The 25,389-nt window shown below is 42.7% G+C and overlaps 1 protein-coding gene across 1 annotated transcript in view; it reads right to left on the reverse strand.

The window, feature by feature from the left end:
- The window catches only part of PICK1 (protein interacting with PRKCA 1), a 90,397-nt gene that overhangs the window by 50,710 nt on the left and 14,298 nt on the right, over positions 1 to 25,389 (reverse strand). The window contains exons 2-5 of the mRNA XM_085622090.1: positions 16,911 to 17,001; positions 16,316 to 16,427; positions 8,788 to 8,916; positions 7,772 to 7,838 (exon numbers count right to left, since the gene is read on the reverse strand). Of these exons, the coding sequence (XP_085478216.1) occupies positions 7,772 to 7,838; positions 8,788 to 8,916; positions 16,316 to 16,427; positions 16,911 to 16,951 (349 nt within the window). The 5' untranslated portion in view covers positions 16,952 to 17,001. The remainder of the gene's footprint in view (positions 1 to 7,771; positions 7,839 to 8,787; positions 8,917 to 16,315; positions 16,428 to 16,910; positions 17,002 to 25,389) is intronic.

Genomic DNA, 25,389 nt, shown 5'->3' on the forward strand with positions numbered 1-25,389 from the left:
ATGGAAGCAAGGAGATTGGCCAAAAGGTACTATACTCTTTAATATCTGCCAATGGTTTTTTGAGGATTGGTTTGACCCTTGCTGATTTCCATTTGATAGGGACAGTTTCCAAATTTAAAGACATGTTGAAAAGGACTGTGAGACTGTTAAGTAGAACAGGGGTAGAACTGACAGAATGTGGGGTGGAGCTAGGTCTTCTGGTGAGACAGATTTAGTCCTTTTAAGGACATCTCATCTCTGACCTCCTCCTGAATTAGTGTGGTGAACAGATCTAAACGTGCTGTGCAAGGAACATTCATAAAGTCAGCCTCAATGTTTACTTCTTCTATCCTGTGTAGGAAAGGTGTTATAAATGTTATCAATGTTTTCCTCATAAAAAAATTGACAATCGGTCTACCCAGTCTTGTGAGGATGGACTGTCGGTGTGACAAGGTGAGGGGTTTGTAAATTCTTTAAGGATTCAGTATAGTTTTTTGTGGGAATTTGCTGCCTTGTCAATTCTATTAATAATGTAAATTTTCCTGGCTTTCTTAATATTATTTAAATAGTGCCCATAGATGTTTTAGTAAGCTAGCCTATCCTCCATATCTTTTGTTGCTTTCCATTTGCGTTCCTCTTTCCTACATGCCAGTTTGTCAATTTTCAGTGAGTTGGTAAACCAAGGTGAGATTTTGGCTTCAAATTTGACTTCGCTACTGACTTTTGACACTGGTGCAATTTTGTCCACGGACTGTGTAATCGATTTCTCAAAGACGTCCAGAGCAAGGTCTATATTCACTAGGCCTGCCAGCGTAGGCGGACTAAAATGAGCGGAAAAGGATGCTTGGCTTATTTTTCTCCAGGACCTGGTCGATTTCAGTTCTGAGGTTCTTTTTTCATAGGAAGTTTCAACTTGTATGTGGAATTTTAATAAACTGTGGTCTCACAAGATCAGGGGGATGGGAGGGTTCATCCCAACATTAGCTTCATTAGTGAACAGGAGATCTAAGGTGTGCCCTGCAGTGTGTGTTGGTCCAATCACCCTCTGCACAAGCCCTAACGAATTAAGTTTAGTGATTAACTGGCTAGTGTCCTCGTTAGAAGAAAGTTCTGCAAGAAAATTAAATTCTATGACAAGAAAATTGTCTGCTGCTAGTATATGTGGGGCAATACGCTTGATTGGTTATTAAAATTAAGTCTGAGGGCTGGAGGTCTATATACAAGAGCACCTTTGCTCCGTTTTTTTTAATCATAAAATACAAAGTATGATCCAGTCAGAGGTGAAAGATTCCACTGTACTGATCTTTAATCTTACGGCGAAGGCTATTGCTAAACCACACCCTCTTTTCTTATTTCTATGTAATCCAATTAATTTATATTCTGGGGGAAAGCCCGTTGCCACATCTGGAAGGGCTGTAGAGTGTAGCCAGGTTTCTGTTATAAAACAGATATCAGGTTTCTCGGATTCTAACAGACTTCATACTTCTAGTGCATGTTTGGGGGTTGATCGTGCATTCAAATTGAGCCTCAATAGTTCTTGGTTTGTTCTGTTGTATTTATTCCACATGTGCCGGTTGAGGAAGGCCTACGGGGAAGGGTGAACTTGCACTGTCTGCAATTAAATGGAAGTTCACAGTTTGATGCAAGAGTAGATGGGTTTCTAGTACAATGTGTATGTTTTGGGCTGTCTTGCTCATTTAAATCTTTAAGTTTCCTACTTGAGTAGCGGTATGATACCATTGTATGAGGGAAGGTCTGTGATTACCAGCTCTCCAATGGGAAAGAAAATAGGCAGGGGTCCTGGCAGCTTGCCTTTGGCTTGTGTCTGCTGCCGTCCGCGCCCTTTCCTGTCCTAAATAGGCAGGGGCTAAGGGAAGTGAGTGGAATGGTGGCTGCTATAAGCACTGACCTCCCAACCTGGGAGATATCACAGTGCTCTAGTTCCTGTCACATGAGCAGAGTCCCTCCGCTCAAATGGCACCTGCTGCGACAGAATGGGGACTGGTATGCGAGACCAGTAGAAGGTAAGTAACACCAAGTTTTATGCCAAGTGCTGTGTAGAGATACCAAAAAATGTCTAAAAGTACCATGTACCTAAAAATGCCTCAGTCATAAATGTTAGGACCTCAATGTAAGTCACACAATTTAAAAACCTATGCCGAGCTAAAAAGGAGAGTGGGCAAGCTCAGGGTCAATGGAGACTGGGCGGGCAGGGAGGCACATGGATAGTACAAATTACGGTGGCAAAACCAGGCTAGTAAAAATGACTGTGGACTCATCATTGCAGGTAAGTGATAACAGTTCTGGCACATGAACAGGCAGCAGTTTGAAAGGCATACACTGGAAATTGCACCAGCTATATATTTTTTTTTATTTCATTTTTGAGTTTCTGAGCAAAGCACATTTTCAACTCATTTAAGAACAAGCATTGGGAAAGCCAACAGGTATCAGCAATCCGAGAGCTACTGGCGTGGTCAATGTCTTTGGGCCTTTGTCAAATTTCTATTACAAAGTACAAGCCTTAATAATTCTATGCGCTTGATAATAGGAGTTATTGTTACCATGGAATTAAGGTATGCTACTCCAGCAAGTAGTCCATACAAGGGCTTTCTAACAGCAGGGCCTAAACATCAGATGGGACCTGCTTTGCTAAACCCTCCGAATAAAAGTGACCTGTATACAACAGAGGAGGAGTAGAAGGGAAATTTATCAGGCTCATGCAATATCGCCTCCCTAAACTAACAAAAGTGCATTTTGGATTGAGAACTTAATCCAGCGATTAAAAATGCCTGGGAGGAGGCAGAGTGGGTTATGCCACTCTCTAACCAGCAACATGCACGGGCTGTGATTGAATGACCTTCCCCATTAGCTTTCAGCACTTGCGCCTTTGTGTTCTGAATGAAAAGTTAGAGTAATCTCTGGCACTTGGCGTAACTGGAGGCACAGACAATTGGCTTTGGAGGAGGGGAGGGCAGGTTTGTGGGTCTGTTCTTACATAGTGGGTAGTGTTGCAGTTATTTTCGGAATTAGGTGGCCAACAGAAGAGAGCAAGAGGAGGGTGTGAGAGGGTATCAAGACAAACCACTTAGATATTGTTTCGTCTTAAAATGTGAAGTTCTGTTTCGTAATGTAAATGGTGCTCACGTAAAGCGCAGGGAACTGCAATAGCGAGAAAAAGGGGACAAGTTAGCACTATATAAAATTACAACAACAAAAATAACCGAGCCTACAGCCAATGGACTGCATCTCATTTTACACTCATGTGCAGAATTTATGCAGAAAAAATTATTTATGTGCACAGATTATTCATAATTCGACATTGTGTGCCCAGGAGCACACGTCTATGAGATGCACGTAAGTTTTATGTTTTTTTATGAGTCAGTTTGAATTTTTGCACAGTGGGGGAAACCTAGAGACACTGTGCAATATCGAGTCCATTAAAGAAAATGTTCTTGGTCTGGTGCAAATAACCTTTCTGGCAGTTCCTGTTCTGGGGTAAGTAGTAAGTATGCCTGTATGAGTTGTTTACTTTTATAAGTTGTAGACTTCTCTGATTAAAAGAAAGCTCTACCCTACAACACAGGACAGTTGCCAATTGAACTGTCTCTCTCCCAGGTCTCCAAGGGGAACCCTGTCCTGATTGGAGAGAACTGAGGGCATTAATGATATGTGAGAGGGAGCCTGGACAGCCAATGGAAAGGGTGGGTGCCTGCCTGCCTGCCTGCCTGCCTGAGAGGCAGAGTAGAGAAGCGTTCATTTGAGTTCACTTCCAAGCAAAGCTAGAGGAGGGGAGAGAGGGGAAAGAGAGGGGAAAGAGAGGAGAGATAGAGAAGAGATGGACAGGAGGGCCGGTGGATTTAGAGGCAGAACTTGGTGAGGGTGCGCGAGAGAAATGTGAATCATAGGGAAGCCAGAGAGCAGCAGGAGAAGTAACGGTTACATGATGCCAAAAAGCTCGAATTCACTCCTAAAAAGGACATACTCCCCATTAATGTGATTCAATGTCAGACAAATCATGCAGTGTGCTCAAATCATAGGGGGGAGGGGAGGGACAAAACGCCTGTGAACCACTTGAAATATATAACAACAAAGAAAACCACCTATAGGGACCACTCATTATACATAAAATCTGTTAGCACTGAGTTTAATTGAAAACAAAGGGTTAGTGGCAACACATTGCACAGGTACAAACATGCGCAGAAATGCTCCTTCGTACGTGATAAACTACATTGGTATGAACTGGCATGTGCAGTAAAATCTAAACCAGCATAGGAAATAGTAACTTGCAACAATGTTGCACACGCAGTAAATAAATGTGAATGAAACTAACACGAGGAGCACACTGGTAACGAGCTAGGACAGCAAACACAAACTGAATGACAAAGAAACGAAAATAAATAAAAACGGCAGTGTTAAAAGTTAGCGGCATGATAACCGCTACTTAGTTTTAAAAAGCTGCTCAGGAGAAAGGGTCACCGCTGCAAACAGAATCAGCTGGCAATGAAGATAATATAGCGCTTGACACTGCATAGGCAGGCCACTTCTTAGTGCTACAGCTAAAAGGTTTAGTGGCTAAACTAAACAATGCAGAGTTTGGACATTTTACCTCTGTTTTTGAATGCACAGCAAATGTAACACGATAAGAACAAGATTTACAGCCCTGTTTACAGAAACAGGGCAGAGCTCGGAGCGAGTGAAAACAGTACCGACTGTGAATTGCTTTTCAACAAAGCAAAAAGTAGTTCCTAAAACAAATGCTAAAATGGGACAAGCGGATTGATATAGTAATTGGTCCATGCTCTTGGGAAGGGCTAAATTCAGAAAGAGTCAGGACGCATGTATGCCATGGACAAACGGGGAGAAAGAATATGAGAGCGATGATGGAGCCAGCAAATGGGAAGCCTATGGGTAGGCTGAAGCCCACAAAGTATCTACATGTGTCTATGAGACAGCGCATGAACTGTATGGAGCTGAGACCTAAAAATGTATATAGTAGCATTAATTAAAAAATATAAATACTGCTAGAAACATCAAACAAATTAATTCAAATGGAGTCCAAGATAGGTACAGAGTTGCGGTTAAGAATAAAGTGCATCACATAGTACTATTTAAAATACAAAGGGAAAGTGCATCTGTCTGCCTCAAGAATTGATTCAAACATTATTCAATTATATACCTTCAATTCTCAATACATCACAGCATCAGCTCAACTAATAAATGATTAAGGTGTGTTCCATAATATGCTTAAAGATGCTTACAAATCTTTAAATACATGTTTCTCCCTCCTGCCCTTTTAGCATATAAGTTCTTCTTATTAGACTGCATATAGTTTATTCAGCCTCATTTGGAAGTCTGGGGGTTCTCTTGATTTCCAATGATTGGTTAGCAACGAATTGGCTATTAAAATAGCTATATACCACCAAGCACATATATTTCTTGTCCTTGAACACAAATGCCTGGAGTGGTCCAGGAGAATAGATTTTGGGTCCGAGAATATTGGGGTTACTAAAATATACTGAATAAACATAATAACCCTTTTACATAATCCCCTTAACTTCTGGCATCCCCAGACTATATGCTCCCATGTACCTGCAATGTTACTCCTGGAACAGCGGTCAGAAATATTCACATTCCAATCATTCAGTTTTTTGGGCATTAATAAACTAGCCACTGGTCATACAATTGCATCTGCTTAAAATGTGTCCCCATAACACCTCTAAGTAAAGGAAGATATTTCTAACCATTACTCCTCAGCCAGGTTTATACCGACTTCTTTCAACCAAAGAGTTTGGGAGAGTTCAAACCGTTTATTGGAGGGGTTAATAACACCATCTCAACCATTTAACCCAGTGGTAGATCTTTCTTAAGAGGTTTTTTTAACCTAAACATTTCCACCACCATTGCCCTTCACACCTCTATTTGAAAATGGTGGTACTCCCCTAAGATATTATGGACTAGTAAATAGTGCAGTACTTCCCTTGTTTGAACTAAAGGAAGCTTCCTCTTAACTGACTCCCACAATATTACTTCATTAATGGAAAACCAGTCCTGTTTTCTCCCCAGCGTAGCTTTTTCCCATCTTGTGTCTGTTGAAGATTTGGGCAACAGAGAAGTTTAAGAGTGGTGGCAGTATGTAAAGATGGAATGTTAAGGTAACCCCATATCTGCTTTTGTTAATGTTTGAAGAAAGTTACAGTCCTATATCTGACCAGTTTGGGGTTTCAAGAAGGATGCTTCAGCAAGCTTTCATAGGGAAAAACCGCTTCAAATGTTTTTTCCAGATACCAATTATAAACAAGCATTGGCAAAGCCAATAGGTCTCACCTATGCAAGAGCTATTGGCTTTGCCAATGTATTTTAACCATGTTTGGCTGCTGCTCAACATGGCTAAATGTTAGTGGTGTGGATTGGAGTGGAGCGTCGTGTACAGTGCTGTGGAGTAAAGAAGCATAGAGTGCTGTAGAGTGGAGCAGAGTGGAGGGAAGTGGATGGGCATATAGTGGAGTAGAGTTCTCCATTTTCTATATTCTTCTGTTTAGTACATTTGCCACCAGAGGCTCTCTTATTTTCCACAGGGCTCTCTGGCTGACCTCCTCTTCTTATGTTGTTTGGAATGTTTTTAGACTTATAGTTCTCTGAGTGGGGAACTTCTCTGCAATAGTATGCTCAATATCCTGAGCAACTGTTTTCGTATCCATAGAGGCCATCTGAGCCATTTTAGAAATGTATCAGATTGCTTTTTTTTTAAGATAGCAGGATCATTTCCGGACCACAGCCGGGCTTGTTTTGGCTTTCAGCATTGGTGACATGCATTAGAGGCAGTCATATACCAGGTGACACGTTTAAAAAAATGCCAAAATCCATTACGTGAAGTGAGTCAAATAATAGAGAAGTCTGTAAACGGAAACTGTCTCCAGTTATTTCCAATTTAAGATTATCAATATTCCAGAACTGCAGCGGTTCCTGACAATTCTCCTTTCCTTTCAACACTTCAAAGGCAAAAAGGTGTTTTAGATATTCTCTACATGGGTGAATGTTTCTGCACTGTTTTGTATGTGCTTTGTGCCTAAAATCCTCTCTGCTTCCTACCTAGGACTTGTAGAACAGCCACCCAGCTCCCTGAGCAGCATGTGCAAGTGGTCCCAGGTAGTATGGAAGAGGCACTCTCTGGCCACGAACAAGATCCCCACCTGGTGTTTACACCCGCATGGTATGTGAGGCCACTATTTTGTCTCAAACTAGTACCTCAACCAAAGTGCGATCTTTGAAATTATCTCTGTGGCTCATTTACCACTTTGCATCTATGCAGCTCCAACAGAACACTATTACAGATGTCAAAGTAAGCAGCAGGATCTACAGGGGGGGGGGTCAATCAATTCACGAACCTGGACTACAGTTTAAAGAAATGGCCTCCTGATTCAATGCATGATGACGTGACCTTGACAGGAACTCTAGAAGAGTGTTGATTTGCTAGACTAAAGAAGGTGGGAAAAAGATGTAATGGAAGGGGGATGGTGATAGAGTGAACATAAACACACAATGGTGTGGAGGACTGCTACAGATAAATATAAAGACAGCAAGGTTTCTAAATTCTTCCTTTGTGACCGCAAACATGATAGAACACAGGTCTGGATAGCACAGCATTAAAGAATCTAAAATCTCTTATAAATATTGAAAAAACCTAGGAATTCTACTATTCGAGTGACCTTTGACTCCAATGCTGAGATACTGCTTGATTTCTAGCACACACGACACAGATTGTGGGATTTCAAATAACATTGGAATTTCTTACCTATATCAAGGGATTTTCCCTGCTTCGGGTCAGCTTGCAGCTTGTTGTAGTGAATGGTAACTTCTTCCTAATGAGACGGGGGAAAAAGGTGCCAAAATTTTAGCATTCTCACATCAACTTCCAATCTACGTTTTCAGAATGCATCTCCGGTACATTAAGAAGAAAACAATTTTCAGATATGCGACAGCTGACAGCATGTTTCTATTTATTTTTGTGACCTCAGGTCAACGAAACCTTTCCACACACTGCTCTAGATTATCACTGTATTAGCAACAAATCTTGGGACTTTGGGCAAGTCTTTTGGTGTGCTGTCCAACGTAAGATTTTGGGATACATCCCAGCTCAACTAAAAGGGGTACTTAAACCAGGAAGGAGTCTACATACACCTTTTGCAGTGTTCCTCAACAAAAACTGTAGGTTAAACATGGCTGCTGAAAGCAGAACCTGCTGTGGACACATTGCCTGGCCTTCTCCTTCCTGTTCCAGCCTTACTTATTCCACCTCACACACCTGCCTCTTCGTTTGCCCCCAACCCTTTAACTCTTGCGGTCTCATGGCGGTATTTTCCTGTGAGCTGCCAGGTAATCTCTGGCCAACTCAGTCCAATGCATTTATTTTCATTCCACTAAAGTATGCTGTTGTCCCAGTTTCCTCATTAAATGCCCTTACCCATGCCGATTTCTCCCACTTACATCTCCCTTTGCAACTTATGCTACATCTCAAGTCATCGTCCGCCTCACTCCTCACTTCCTTGACTGCCTCACAATATCCACTCTTCCATTAATGTCTTACTTCCTTGCACTTCCACTGATGTGCTTGCATTCTTTACCCTGATCTATGGCAGCTTTCCCTATCTTCACGACCACTCACTTCTGATTCTTCCTCATATTTCGACCCTTATACATCATTGTCCCAGTTACCTTTCATTCTCATGCTTGACTCTCCAAATCCTCATATACTCTAACCGTGTCCTCTGATCTACTTGGAGATACAGACAACTGTCACACAAGACTTACCTTGACATTCTGTATCATCTTGGCTACTTCCACCTTGGTCTTGCCCTTAACTGATTTACAGTTGACACCAGTAATTTCATCACCTGCTGCCAGGGTGCCATCTATGGCAGCAGGAGTATTATCAAACACCTAAGGAAGAAAGAAAGGCAATGGGTGTATAGAGAGGTGGTGAAAAGTGAAGTGTGAAGGAGGGTGAAAGAGTACGCAATGAACAGGTGAAAATAGAGAGTGTTGTACAGAAAAGAAAAAGGGAGAGTGAATAGACAACAGGGGTGTGGAATTCCTATAGTCCGAGGTCCAGGACATATTGCTTGGGGTCTAGGACAAGATGTTTTCATGTTTATTTTGTCCTTGGGACAAGTAGGCCCAACCCCCTGCAGCACAAATCTTTTGGCTGCCAGATTACACTACCACATTATGGATCATGGAAGGGCATTGTCTGCAGGTAAGAGAATAGTTGTGGGAATATGTTAAAGCTGTCCGAACTTGTATTTAAGGTTCATTAATATAATACAAAGCCTTTATTATTAAGGTTAGCGCTCTAAAGAAATGTAAGTTCAGACTACATAACTGACAGAGGTGTCAGTCTAAAAATGTGTACAAAAGTTTGCAAAGTTCAACAATATAAGACTGCGTATAATGCTTCCAGGAAGCTTTCTGATTAGATGCAAACATATGCAAAAGCTTGAAAGCAAGCTTGAGGATTCGTTGCTTTCAAAATATAATAATAATAAACAAGCATTGGCATAGCCAATAGGTCTCGCCTTTGGGACCTTATAAGTGTTTAGCCATGCAACAGTTGATGCTGTTGTACCAATGATATTATGCTACATAACTAAATACTTATAAGGTCCCAAAGGCGAGACCTATTGGCTATGCCAATGCTTGTTAATGAATAGAGGTCCATCCATTCTGCCAGCTTGCTCAGACAGGAGTTCAAGGCTTCCAAGTTGTGGTACTGTGCAGATGACAAGGAGATGATTTGTGTGTCATCTGCATAAGAAAATAATGTGAGCCCACAACTTTCCACCAAGCCCGCTAGTGGACGCACATAGATATTTAAAAGTTCTGGACTTAGGGAGGAATCTTGAGGAACTCTTGAACTAAGAGCATGCCACTCCAAAGAATCCGTGGCAGACATCCCCTGGAAAGACCGACCTAGGAAGGATGTCAACCAGGCAAGGGCCTTGCCCTGTATGCCTAACTTGACCAACCTCTCTCTAAGAGAAGCATGGGATAGGGTATCAAGAAGAATCAGCGTGGCCCTAGCGCCCTCCTCTGGGAGCCTTTGTCAGATGTTCCGTGACTCTTAGGAGGGCGGATTCAGTGCTGTGTCCCATCCTGAACCCCACCTGAGAGGGATGAAAATACTCTTGAGACTATAAATTTGAGAGCTGTCTTTTGACATGCTTTTTTCCATTACTTTCGCCATAATGAGAAGCATTGAGCCTGGTCTGTAATTAGACCAATTCTTAGGGTCCAGATTCTCTTTCTTCAAGAGGGGCAGAACCATGCTGGCAGGATCTTTCCTTTTGTAAGGGAGATGGTTAAAAATCCTATTAGAACTTGCAAAAATATCTGGCTCTAGGGCACTCATCTTGAATGGCGGGAGAGGGTCTACAGGGGAGCCTAACATAATGAAGTCAGTAATTCCAAGAAAACCAGCACATCCAGAGTATCCCAGCCATTCAGTTTTGGCCGAGTACGTACCGAGATCAGTTCTGTCTGGGCATTGCTCTCCAGTGGGCCATCACAAATACTAGGCGACCCCATATTCGTCTCTCTGATCTTAAGAGAAGCCTGAATATCTGTCACTTTTTTGACACGCTAATTCGTCACACTTAGCCTTGACAAGACTGGTGGGGATATGATTATATTCGAGTCAGAAAGCTCTTTCAGCACTCTAAAAAGAGTTTTTGGACAGTTTTGAGTGGCATTGATTTGGTCCGTGTAAGATGTGGCACGGTCTGCACTACAAAGCCTGTGATACTTTCTGAAGACCATTTTATATCTGATCTTACTCTCCCCATTATAGGCCCGTCTCCAAGATCTCTCTAAGGCTTCTCGCTTTGACTGATCTGCTAAAGACAAATTAAATTGAAGAAAAAAAAAAGAAAAAAAAGATCTGCTTGTAAATCCTTTGTGAACCAAGGAGCTGGTGGATGAGATCTGACTGGGCAACTTCGGCTGGCAGAACTATGTTAAGCGCTTCCCTCATCCACATATCCGTACTACATTGGTCTAACTAACATTAATGATGTGCATAACAAGTTTCTTCTGCTGTTCTCCAAACACCCTTAAAAAAAATAAAAAAGAGCCACGCCCTTTATCAGCTTATTACACTTTTCATAACCTGGCTCTTCATGCATATCTTCACACTGCTGCTCTCAAACAGCCCTTTGTACATAGGGGCCTTTTCACTGTATGAGCCACTTGTAGTACTCCAGGCCAGGGGTGCTGTCTGCCCTTCTTACCCAAAAACAAACTTATGTCATTCTTTTGTGGATGAACGTAGGTTTGCAATATATTACACGGCATACAATTGACAGTATTTGTAGAAAAGAATTAGGAGGGGTTAATACTGTGATTAGTTTGACAGGCATTGTCGTGGCGACAGTAGTAACCACACCCTAGTTTAACCATGACACACAAATACAAATTTACACGAGAGGGTGTGGGTCATTTTGCCAGCACTCGATGCACACAATTTTGGGTGGGTGAAGCGTCTGTTAATCTAGGTCTTAGCTTTACTAGATGTCACCCACGAGGCCACCGCAAGGACCCAAGTATGGGCCTATCCTTGCCAATTCCGAGACTTGAATACCAAAAAAATGATGGACGGGGAGGCATGAATCCAAGCAACTAAAAATTGCTCTATGTGCATTCCGTCCTTTTATGGCTTTCATACGCCACTGTAGAAGAGGGCACACCACATGCAAATCAGGCTTAGTCCTGTCACAAAAGGACCGGATCAACCCAAGGGGCAAATATTCTGAATGGCATCTTTACCCCTTCATGTTTGATTTGTGACAGCGCCAACACTGGCTTGCAAATATTTGAAGACGCCCCTCTTTAAAGAATACTTCACAGTGGGTTAACCGTCCACAGCCCAGCCACCTCTACCGTCACTCCTTGACTGTATGCGTGCTTTGACCCGGTATAGCTCTCCGCTGCCTTTTCCCAAGGTTCACACTATAGAAGTGTCTTCATGCATTTAGTTGTTCCATGTTTGTAACAGTCTGACAGGCTAAAATCGGTGGAGTGGAATGGCCAGGAATGCTGAATGAATGGTCAGAGGCAGAGCTAGGCTCTGGTCCCCTGGAGAGATCAGCAAAGGGAGGGAGGAAGAACACGAAGATCACTACTAGGGCCCCCCCCCCCCAAGAGCGGCCTTGTTTCATGTACTGAACTCGATCTGCACGCGCTCATCAGCGTGTGTCTCCTTTACATATCTCCCCCGGATGCCGGACTCCCTCCAGACGCGAACCTTGGTAACCATAAAAGCTGATGGCCCGCCAGGCTGCAGGGAGCGGCAGATGGGGACGGGATGGAGAGGCAGAGACTGAAATAAGATACCGCTGAGAGGGAAACTGCAGCAACAGGATTTGGCATGGCAGGGGCGCGCGCGCCCGGCTCCGGATGCTTCGTGCGCTACGCTGTTTTCTGGGCTGATTTCTGCAGTAAATCCTCGCTTCCGGCCAGGCCTACGGTTTGCTTTGGAATACACTTCTAGCATAGGCACATGTTGCACCACGAAAGTAGTCACTTGTAGATTCATGGGTAGGCGTGGGTGAAACTGCAGAATCCATGGGGATCTCTGCAGCCCCCCCAACCCTACACTCCAAAAGTGGAACGCTCTGCCACGTGCTTTATTCAGATCCCTCCCAGCGGAAAGGATGGACCATTCCACGACAGAGTAACGTGGCATGATCTGTCTTGGTGGCGGAAACAAGCTAATGGCGTATTAAGGCGCAGGTGTGTCTGGGTGGTGTCAACTTGTCCCAAACGGCTGTGTTTACTTATCTTGGGGTCACCTTCAGCGAGACTTGCAGCTGGTCTCACCAGCTGGATCTTCTCGCTCTTAAACATGCTCAATTGGGAGGAGCTTTTCTGAAAGAGCATAAACATTCCTTAACAAAACCAATAGCTCCCCTAATGAAGATTTATGGCTCCAAGATTCTACCTGCCATTTTATATGGTGCTGAGATTTGGGGTTTTAGCAACCTGTCCAAGTTGATGACCGCCCAGAATAAATTCCTCCGGTCAGCTATTGGGCTCCCTCAATCCACTCCGCGCATCCCCTTATTGTATGATCTAGGAATTCAACCCATAGAGGATTGGGCAGGGTATAGACCTTTGGCGTTTTGGCGTCGCCTGTGGACTACTCCTGAACTAACGATTTACGCAAAAGCCCTTTTGGAGATCAAAGGGCTGGAGGGTTCGCATAGGATACCCTGGCTGTCTAGTATTAAATCCCTGTTGATTGATCTTGGGATGCGTGACCTATGGGCTAACCCAGATTCTGTGGTCTTCCCGTCGAAAAAGGCCCTTAAGGATGCATACTGGAGCTTTATCAAGAATAGGAGATGTGCTTCCCTCATAGGCACCACGATGACTGCCACCTTCCTAGTTTTTAAGGACGGGTCTGTTTATGAAAGTTACTGGGATACTATTCTGAAGTATTTTGATCGTAAACTGTATCACCAGTTTAGAGTGGGCGCCCTACCACTGCGAGGACTCACCAAAAGCTGGAGTCCTCTTGGTAGCGATAAGTGCCCCTTCTGTGTAGACAAGATCGAAACCATGGACCACTTCCTTTTTTGTTGCCCAACCTACCAACTCCCTCGACGCGTTTGGCTTCGACCTGTCTGCAGATTAATGAGCACTCGTTCTGCACAGGTTGCTTGTAGAATATTGAAAGCAGGTACTTCAAAACCTGTATTAATAGGTGTTGCCAAATTTATTAGTTGGGCATAGATCCTTAGGAAAAGGAAACTTAAGTCGTGATTTGTGTTGTTAGTTGCTATTAATTAGCATTATATTACGGACTATCAGGTTAACCAGCGTGTCCCTTATTGTACTTTATTGTATTTTATTATGTTTGTGATTATTTTTAAATCTACTGTTTTTATGTAATATTTTAAAGGTTTAGGAGTTTTATCTTGTATTGTAACATGAATTGTATTTTATATGAATTGTTTTAACATGTGTAGAATGTCTTTTATGATGTGAATCGAATAAAGACCTATTGACTGACTGACTGGCTAATGGCTTTAGCATATTGTGTGGGCCCACCTTCCCAACTAGGCGCTGAAAGTATTTGGCAAACTCAGCACAAAAAAGATGACTCGGGGAGGAATGGCAGTTTGAAGGTATGTAAACAGCGCCGATAATAAAAGCGTGGTATGTGTCGCCACTCGCCCACTCCCTTTAGAGTCCCTTCCAGGACGGTATTTAACAACCGTGCTCACGCCTCTGAATGAGGTTGCTGGCAGACTGAAACTGAACAATCATTCCTGTTGTGAAAATTGCGCCGTAGAGCTCCCTCTGGCGATCAGAAGTGGAATGGGTTTAATGAGTTCTCCAAAATCCGACTCAAGTCCTCCTGGCTAAAATGTCCTCCTCGCAAGATGGCGTCGGACTGTCCACAGTCCCTACGGACGCGCGAATGCTGTTTGCTGTGGACAAATGGCAAGAGCAGCCACATTTGTCCATGCAGACGCGTGCATGCAAGCGTTTCGGAGAATGGATTACAAAAGGCACTCGCATGGCGAGAGCAACGCATGAGCTGCTATCGTCAGACGAGACCTAAAAATTCAACTAGGAAACAAACATTTTGCTAAACTACTGGGAAATTTTAGGTACTATTTCTTTGAAGCATCATTTAGCAAAATGTGTTGATGCATGCTAGAATTTTCCTAAAATATTCATAAAGGAAAATCAGTGTAACGAGTTGCAACAAAATTATAGGGAACATGAAAAGAATAAGCATTGGCAACGCCAACAGGCATGACTTTGGTGGTCAACCCTTTGGTTATGTCAATGAGTGTATTGTTTTGACGTGGGGTTGGCAAAACTTTATTGCTTTGGGAGCTGCTGGGACCTCATCATTATAACAAACATTGGCAAAAGCAAAAATATTTTTGGTCTCAAAAACCAACGTTGCCACAGTAGTTCCCGTCACTGAACAAAACTACTTCGCGTGCCAATATGCTCCTTGTGAAAGAGCAGAATGCTATCGCTCACTTTCAAGCCAGCCGGCAGATACAGAGAATTTTATGTTGAAAAAATCCAGACCTAAATACGGGCCCAAGTTTAAAAGAAAGCCACAAAAGTGCACCTATGGTATATGTCCTTGCAGTAGTGCAGATTTACGGCTTTTATTAATTCATAAGACTTTAGAGAAGTAGGTCAGGCAATTGTACTCCTAGAACATATTTGTGAACTGCATTTTAGCACTAGCAAATAACTAATCATGGGTAGATTTCTTAATGCGAAAATCTCTTGCGCTGTAACAAGTTCACTTTTCCACCAACCACTTTTTCCCCCCAACTCTGCAAGAAGTTTTACCTCTGCTCTTGTCAGAAGTAAATTTCCAACCTTTCTCTATATGGGAAAATATTGGAGACAAGAGGATGAAAACCCATAAATATTCAAGTTAGTAGGTTTGCACAGACTCAAAACGGCATTGCAACCATGGAGAACTATTGCTTACCGCCATCTCCAGCCCCACTATGTATATCTGTGGAAAGGTGGCAAAACAAGGGAATTGCTAGTATTTAAACCCTACTATGGTATGAGCTCTGGTATAATCAGAGAGACTACTATCAGAGCGCTTATGTAATAAGATTGCTGCCATAGTTTGTTGTTGCACTACATGGCACCAAAGGGACACGTGGATTTTGTTACAGGACAAGTAGATTTGTGCAGCAACCTGTCCCATGGACAAGTAGATATTTTATTAAATTCCACACCACTGAGACAAGGAGAAGGAGAGATAAAAAGATGTAAGACACAGAGGTGCAAGAAAGGGAACATATTAGTGCAGACTGAGGACAAGGAAAGAGAGAATCCAAGAAAAGCAAGGATGTTAAAAAAGTAAGCAGTTGAGTAGAAATTATGCAATACCATTACAGCATGTACCTATCCATGCTTGACAGCTAAGCAATGTAAGACCCAGTTAGCAAGCAATGTGTGACCAAGTATGACCTCCAAAATTGTTTTGGTACTGTCAACCGACCAGTTTGTAGCGTCCCTCTGTAAACAAAACATTCTGAAACTCTTTGACCTGCTCATACATCTCCTTCTATAGAAACCATTTTGGAATATGTCCTAGCTTGTGAATGTGTGCTCAAGAGGCAGATACTCTTCAACATGCACTATATAAACCTTTTCAGTCTAGATTGTATGTGAGGGCAGTTAAAACCTCTAAAATGGGCATGCACCTCACCGGACATGATTGGAAAGTTGCCTAAGCACCATTTTCAATATTGTGCAACCTTCATTGAGCACAATATAATCAACTCACCTGCACAATGTAGAGGCAAGGGCAGTACTGTGCTCCACCTCCAATGCTGATCCCAATCAAATTCTGACTGTCCTTCTTCAGGGTCACAGTCCCTGGAACAGTGGGAATCCCACTGAGAGAGGAGAAGATATCAGTTTAGCGGGAGAAGAAGACAACAAGAGATACATGAGGTGCTTGGCTTGAAAGAAAGGGAGGTGATACAGAATGATGGGAAAGGGAGGGAGAGAGGGAAAAGTGGAAAAGGAGGAAGGTAGCCAGGGACAATGAAACATAAATAGCCAGATAAAATGATGAAGGGCGACGGATATTAAGAGAAAAAAGTTTTTGGAAAAAGTAATTACAAAATGGCCCAAACGTTCAAATGCTGAAACAATTCCAAAGAGCAGTGTTATTTGCAAGGATGAGAGTTTTGCTAAGGGGACTCTGTAAGGTGCACTTCTGAAGACCTATGTATGTCCATTTTGTCAGAACCTGAACCCCCCCCCCCCCCAAACAACCCAAACTTTGTGTATATTAATGTTCAAGTTATCATGACATTACTACCTTCCCGTGACATGAGATAAGATTTTTCCTGTGCAAGAGAAGAATAACTCACAGCTTATCCTCCTCCAGATCATATTCGAAATCTGAGAACATGGTGCTGCAATAGACCTTCTTGGACTTCGGAATCAGTCAGTTGTTCAGTGCTGCAGGAAAAAAACTTGTGATTATGAGAAATCTAACTCAGGACAATAACAGCATTACACTAGCTTTTAACTTTATAAACAGTTGAATGTTGTGGTTTGTACCCATGAAATGTTGAAATGATAAGCCATCAAGCAGAATATTCTTTGTGGAGTCAGCAGATTTTGCAATCACTAGAGTTGCGGCCATTCACAAGAGACTTTATCACACTGCTTAACTTTAATAAATAGGGGGATTACCCTCAAAATGTGTGAGAGCTATGTACGTTTTAAAAACCAGGACAAACCATAGAACATGTTGTCCACGCACACAGTATAAGGGGATGTGGCATGCATCTATAAGCAGAGAAGGGATTTATATCGTCATGAAGTGATGGGCTTTTTGCAGTGCGCAACAGGGGAGAGTCTGCTATGGTTCAGGAAGAGGCATGCAGGGACATGGGATTGAAGGGAGTAACAGGGAACTTAGTGGTGATCAAGTCACCATGAGTATGGGAAAACAACAAGTTTAAAAATTGATATATTAAGGCAGGCAAAGGTTACTGGGCATTAACTGTGACAATTAAAGTTGTTGATCACTCGAATCCTGGTTTCATTCCAACTGGATGGCCTAGTATTTTTTTTATTGTGACGGCTGAGTAATGGTGGGTACTGTCTCCCTGGTAGTGACCCCAAGATGGAGTCTGGAATCATATTATGGTAGTCTAGTGTTCACAGACAACAAGTTATTGCGAGGAGTTAATCTTCCTACTCATCCACACTTGGTGAGACTCAGCAGTCTGAACAGGAAGCCGGTCCGGGCTGTGATACTAGTAATTGTTTTCTCTGGTTTCTCTGTAACCTGATACCATTGTGGGCATTTTTTTCCAAGGTATTTATGAAAGGCATTTTATGGTTTCAAGAGATCAAGCTTTGTAATGTGTTACCTAATTGGGGATCCTGTGGCCAGTAAATAATGTAGCATTTGTGCGTGCGTTTAGTGCACATTAGATTGGTAAAATAAATTCGGTACATTCTTTTTTTTCAAAAATATCTTTTTATTAACAGTCATTGCCATACAAGCAATCATAGCAACAATTCAATTTCAGTTCAGGCGTGACAGAAGCTGGCCATAATCATTCACATTATACACAATTAGGACAAATCATAGAGAAAGCAAGTAGTCTAAGGCAAGTTGTTGAGGAGGAGTGCAAATGTCCCCCCGGTACGAGTTCCAAGGCCCCCATAGTCGGGACCTCTTTTGGGGTCAGCCACGAGCAACATATACTGTCTTTTCACGGAACATGCATCAATCCATAATGGACTTCCATGCTTCCAGTGTGGATGGTGCTGCCGCCCCCCCCAGGCCTCGGCGGTGTTCCTTTTTGCTAGCATGAACCCCAGGGTGGCCCATTGCGTCTAGTGTGTGTTCAGATCAGTTGGTTCACATATGTTCAATAAACACCAACGTGCTTCCAGGTGTATAGGAACTGCAAGGACCTGCCCCATTACTTCATGTATCTCCCTCCAGTAGGACAGAATATGTGCGCATTGCCAGATGATGTACATAAAAGTGCCTGTGTGCCCACAACGCCTACGACAGTCCCCTGTTTCTGCTCTTCCCATTTATACTAGTCTAGGCCCTGTCATATATATCCTATCCAGGATTTTAAGTTGTACTAGTCGTAGTCTTGCTGGAATCGCTACTATCTTGGGAGAGGACACAGCCTCCTGCCAGTCCTCAAATTCGGTACATTCTTAACACATAAAAAGTTAGGTCCCTTAGCCATTGGCTTCTGGTGGATACCCTCTGCATACAGATAGGTGCAGGGCTATGCATGGTGATCCGCATGTGTGTGTGTAAAAAAGCTTAGATCAAACGGGCACCTCTCTGCTTGTATTCACACATGGGTGTGTGATAGATACATTGACACCATTCCCTTATGCACCAGAGAAGACTCAGTTTCAGACCTCTTGTACATGTTAAGGCAGAAGTGATATTCACAGCCCTATGAGGGCCTGTCCAATATATTCAACTATTCTTTTTTAAAGTATATTGCACCACGGACTCATGTTTGGAACCCAGAGAAATATATCCAATCAGCTAGGTGGGGAGTACAAAATTAAGTTGTGAATGGTACCTATATACCAAGTGGGTTATCTTTTGTCTAATGGGTCTCTCATTTTTAGGTCTCGCATAAGCTCTGCCCATGTTCCGCCCATCTTCCACGTAGGCTCTACTTCCTGTCCTTTCTATTTGATGGCTATTGATTCTGCAATAGGCTTAATAGTCACTCATTGGTCTCTCGTTATCTCCTTTTGTAACCTCCCATGAGGACTGGGTCTCTTACATGTATTGTTACATGGTATGTTTTATTTACTGTCTATAGTCACTATTCTCTTAAATTACTTTCTCCTATCACACACACAACATGCTTTCCTGCAATCTGCAACTGCTTGTTCACAATTTACTACGGACGACGCTCGCTCTCTCCTCGGCTGCCTCCTCCTCCCTCCTGCTTCTTTAATTGATGCCTTCCGCCATCTGCTGCTAGTTTTACATTGACACTGGAACACTTCCACATCAAATGTAGTTTTCCCCACCTTTTGGTCATGTATTTACATTATGTTTTTTATTTCTTGAAAATCACAGTTTTGCCGAGACTCAAACCCTGTTCCCCAGGTCCAAAGTCGGCTGCCCTAGAGGTTAAGCCACAACCTCCTTCCTGATGGCTACACATTTGGAGTGGTGTGCCTCTCTGTGTGTCAGAGGATTGCGTATAGTAGAGTTTCAGTAGAGTTTCAGTACAATTAAGCATTCTATCTCATTTGGTTTTGACCAGTTTGTCATGTTTATTATTGGCAAGATTTATGCCTTTTCACTTCTGCTCAGTGTAGTTCTCTGCCCTGCTTTTTTAGGTCAAGCCTGGGCAGTGCATGCGCTGCTGCTCTGCAAGGCATGCTGTATTAAGGTAGGGACTTGAAGCTACGCCCACTCTCTGCCCACATTTTTCATTGACTTGTGTCATAGTCCACTTTAAAGTGTGGCTGTTCATTGGTCAAAAGGCTTAAAAACTCTTCCCAGAGATTATTTGAAGATCCGCTCATTACGCAATGAGTACCAATTAGCCCAGGAGGGCGAGAGAGAATGATCTTAGGGCACAGGCATGGGAAGATCTTGAGCAAGCAGCTATCTCTGGCAGCAGCAGAGACTTTTGAGAAATTGTGAATGCCCCTCATTTTAAAGACATCAGTGATCCCGTATTAGATGTGCATGTAGAGGAAGAGGCATGGGTGAGACACTTTGAAGGAATATTTGGGCTACCAACTCCCTCATCTACATCAGTATGTCGCCCAGAATCTTCAACTCAGGGAGGAGGACTTATCTTCTCTGTATCCGAGGTCCGAAAGGTGTTAGAATCCTGTACCCCCGCTAAGGCTCCGGGGCCAGATGGAGTACTCATTAACCTTTTCCAACATAATTATGATATGTGGGTCCCTTTACTTGCAAATATTTTTAACAAACTTCAGATAGCAGGTCTACCTCCATCATGGAATCAGAGCTTAATTGTGCCGCTTTATAAAAAACGGGGATAGGGGCTCCCCAAAGAATTACCGCCCTATATCTCTCCTCGATACCACCGCTAAACTAATGGGTCGGGTTCCCCTGGCCAGACTGGAGGAGTGGCCAGAATCGCATAATATAATTTGAAGGCACAATATGGGTTCCGTAGAGGAATGGGGGCTGTCAATCAGTGCCTAAACCTCTCACTAACTATAGGAAGTACTCGAAGGCTAAAAGTGAGAAGCTATACATGGCCTTCATGGACTTAACATCAGCCTTTGACTGTGTTTCACATTCTAGACTGTGGTCCATGATGGAGGGTATGGGCATTGACCCGCCGATTATTGGATTCAACCGCCAGCTGTACGCCAACGCCACTGCTTGTGTAAGGTATGCCCAGACGTGGGTCCCTTGCTCACTTTGCCACTGGATTCAAGCTAGCCTGGCTGATAACGGCTGATTAGGCAGAAACGGTCCCAGGATGCTTGTTTCTGGTCCAGGGATGACATGGCTTGGCAGTTCGGGCTGGACTGTTTCCATGAGGCACAGGGTCAGACTGGTTTGCATATGGCCATGTCTGAACTGGGGTGGCGGAGTGAGCTAAAGAATGATGATGGATTAAACCCAGAGCTGTGACTGGGGGTAATTGTCTGAAAATGTCAGCACTCCGTCCATCATCTCCTTGTGTTTGCTTTGTGTAAGGTATGGCAGGAAGGTGGGGGTGCACTTGTCCCTTTAAAATCGAAAAGGGAGTAAGACAGGGGTGTGTGCTTGCCCTGTTTCTTTTCTCAATCTATACGAAAGGAGTCGAGTCCTCCCTGTCTGCTCTCACATTGGAGTTGCCCATATTCGATCAAACCCCCCTTCCGATCCTGGCGTACGGCGATGATGCGGTACTGATGGCTAGATCGGGGTTGGCCTTACAAAGATTAATCAAACCTTATTCCATCTTTATGGCCTCCCTTGACCTAAAAGTTAATGAATCACAATCCTTTATAATTGTGGCCGGAGCGACTAGAGGTGAGAAACATCCCCACTTTCAGCTGGCAGGTAAGGGAATTGAGGTGGTTGACTCCTTTTCATATCTTGGAGTGCTCTTTGATAAGGATCACCCGTGGTCTAAATTAGTGAAAACAAGAGGCCAGGGTATGCAGAGGAGCCTCAATGCTGTTAAAAGATTTGCAAAAAAGCTGGGAGGAAGTCCACTGGATGCAATAAAAAATATTTATTTAGCTAAAACAAAGTCGGACGTAACATATGGAGCAGGTGTTTGGGGGATGGTTAATGCCGCTTCATTACAGCAAATGGAAGACTCCTTTTTTTAAAATAGCGTGTCTTTACCCCAATCAGCCCCAAATTACATTTTACATCTTGAATTGGGGCTTCCCTATTTGACACCATAAGGTTGGCTTCAGTCCTCTTGTGGCTTTCAATATGGCAGAGAACTACGGTGGACTTGACTTAAACAATCATTAGGGAATGCTGTAACCTAGATCACTACAAAAGGATCGGGTGGCTAAATTACGTATAAACTGAACTAAAAGCTCTATGGTTGGGAAAACTTTCAGGACCCTGACTCCTGTAAAGAGGTCACAAAGGAATGGAGAACGGATTTATATACCCACAGATTAAAATATGCCAGAAGGGAAAAAAAGAATCCATCATTCCTTCATTGCATACGATCTGGTCCCATCAATATCAGGAGAAGCTTTTAATTATTTATCTTGTATAAATAACGCGCAGCACAGATTAATTTTATTTCGCCTCCAACTGAATAGGATTCTGTTACTCCTGGGACACCCAAAAAATAATTACAGACTAGCAGATCTTGCTCCCCGCCCTTGCAATAACCATGCCGCACAGTCAGACTTACATATTGTATTATTTTGTAAAAATTATTCAGAGGAAAGGAAAACATTTATACTCCCAATCCCGAGACACCATAATTTCAGGCAATGCCGGGTCGCCATGTATTTTCTAAAGGCTTTACTGAACCCATTTGTATGTTTCTGTGTCGCTTCATTTTTATGGGCCTGTTTTAGGAAGATAAAAAAGGCGGGCTCACATTTTAGTAGTACTGTGTAATTTTAATTATCTACTGTTTTTTCTAAATGATTTTAAAGGATTTTCTTGGATCACAGCAAATCTGTTTAATACTCATTTTAACTATGTATATATGTATATTTATTGGTCCGGTAATTTTATATGTACTTATGTGCTTTTATGGTCTGTTTATAAAAGATCGAATAAAGCTGTGTGACTGGCTGACTGGTCAAAAGGATTAGTAGTCCCTCCTTAGTACTGCCTCGTCTCATTTTGTAACCTCCCATGGTGACACCCCCAGATATGCGTATTGTTGCTCGGTAGGCTTCAGTTGCAGCCTCCGAGCACTATTTTCTCAAATAGCTTTGTCCGACACGCTCTCTCCTAACGCTTTTTAAAAAAATGATAGCATGCATTTGCAATGTAATAGGTCTCGCATTTGCGAGAGTTTAAGCTATTGGCATTGTAAATGACAATGCCTTTTATTTAACGGTTTTTAAAACTACACATAAATAAAAGGCATTGTCATTTACAAAGCCAATAGCTCAAACTCTCACGAATGCAAGACCTATTGCATTGCAAATGCTTGTTTTTAAATTGCTACTACAGAAATGCGAGTTATAAACAGAGGGTTTAGCGATGAATGAGGTCAGAGGAAGATTAAACTTGGAAAAAGCAAGTTTTTAGGCAACCCCACATGAAATGTAGTTTACCATAGTCACCTTTTCTTTCTAAAAAACGAGAGCTTTGCAGCCATTGTGATGTTAACAACAATGTAGTTTAATTTTTTTCTAATGTTGCCACTTTGTGGTCTACAGACGTCATTGCACATTAATCAGGACTGGCGACAGTCATTCCCCAAAAGCGCAAGCTAGCCAAACATAAAAACTATATGGAAAGTACCAAATTATGCACGCATTATGTTAGAAAAGGCGTTTCATGAAAGGCATAAATCAGCAATATTGACAGATCTGTGTGAAGTCCTTCAGAGAACTTCCTATGTTATTTTATTTTAGGCACTGTACATAAGAAAAACTTCCACAAAGGTGCAGTATGGTGCTTTTCTAAGAACATTTAAATTGCAGGAGGAGCATCGGAAGCAAGACATATGTAGAATAGTATTGTTTATAAGGTCCAGTTGAAACCAATGGGGGCATATAATTGGGGCAGTACTAGACAGCACATTGTACAAGTACTTTTGCATTCAACTAGATGGGTATAGTCCATTTTATATTTATCAAACTATAAAGGAATGCAAAATCTGCATAAAATCGCCTTCATTACTGTTTGCTGTGTATAGCTTTCACTGGACGCCGTAGTGTGAATGCCAAATACACAATCCAAGTATTCATCGCGAATATGTCACATTATATTTACATGGCGCACATAGAGGCGGACATGCCCCATACACCAGATCTGACCATCAACACGCTTCCTTTTACATTCATTGTAAAACACACAAATGCCATCACATACATCCACTCCACTACAAAATACAAAAACATTTCCAATACAACGCCAATAGCTCCAACTCTATAAAAAAAGCGAGACTTATTGCATTGCGAATGCTTGTTTTCTTTTGTAGGTGTTTACAATAGTCAGATTACTTATCCTGATAATACTATATATTTGCCTTCAAGGACAAAACATCGACAAAAAGATCCCTTGGCCTATAGTTCTGTTTATTGTAGGAAAGGCACCCAGGGTCCCAGCATATGCCCCTTTTTATCAATTTGGCCCCATGGGTTGGGACCCTCGGGCCCTCTTGCAGCTCCGGTGGCGGGCTATAGACCGCCTCCCGTTTAATTATTATTTAGGCCCTGGAAATGAGGCCCCTTTGGGGGACCCCACTAATGCCCTCTACACAGAAATATATTAACTGAACCCCAGGGCACTGGCCCACCCGGGAGTCAAATTTTATTTAAATAAAAACACAGATGGGCGTTTTTTTAAAGGTGCAATACCTTGGGAATCCCGCAGGATCCCATCCCGGCTTTTTTCTCCCCCCACACAAGTCCTGGGGGGACAGGGTATCTAAACCCAGCCCCTTTATATTTTTATTTTAAATTAACTTCAGAACAAGTAACCTGGGGTCAGATGTACAAACATTTCATTTTGCAAGATTCTTGATACGATTTTTTGCAACTCACAATTTGAGACTTGCAAAATAAAATGCACACTCAGACACATCAGCAATTTCCAATGAGGTCGCAAGTGACCTGCCTCGTTAATATTCATAATTCAACTCGCAATTTGCGGCCCATTGGGAATGGCCAATAACACAGGGATGGTGGCCTGCTGGAGACAGCAGACCAACATGTCTGTGTTTGCTTTTAAATAAAGCAACTTTTTAAAAAAATGCAGCATGTTTTCCTTAAATGAAAACTGGCCGCGTTTCAAAAAGAACAGCGGAACATTTCTGTTTCAATTTTTGAGGGTAGGCAGTGGTCAATGAGACCATAAAAAACATTTTCTCTATCATTCGCGAAGGGAGACTCCTACCTGTTTGCGAATGGTTTACCACCTACTTGAAGTAGGAAGTAAAACGCGATTGCTTTGCGACCGCATTACGGTAGCAAAACAATCTTACATCCCCCTGCGACTCACTATTAGGAAGGGACACCAAAGGGGATGATGGACGGAACGTTTGAGCAAATCAAACACTCACCCCCAGTCAACTGATCTGGGTTTAATCCATCACCATTCTTTAGCTCACTCCACCACCCCAGTTCAGAAATGGCCATATGCAAATCAGTCTGACCCTGTGGCTCATGGGAACAGTCCAGCCCGAACTGGCAAGCCAT

This window comes from Triturus cristatus, chromosome 8, assembly GCF_964204655.1.
Source record: "Triturus cristatus chromosome 8, aTriCri1.1, whole genome shotgun sequence".
Taxonomy (NCBI): domain Eukaryota; kingdom Metazoa; phylum Chordata; class Amphibia; order Caudata; family Salamandridae; genus Triturus; species Triturus cristatus.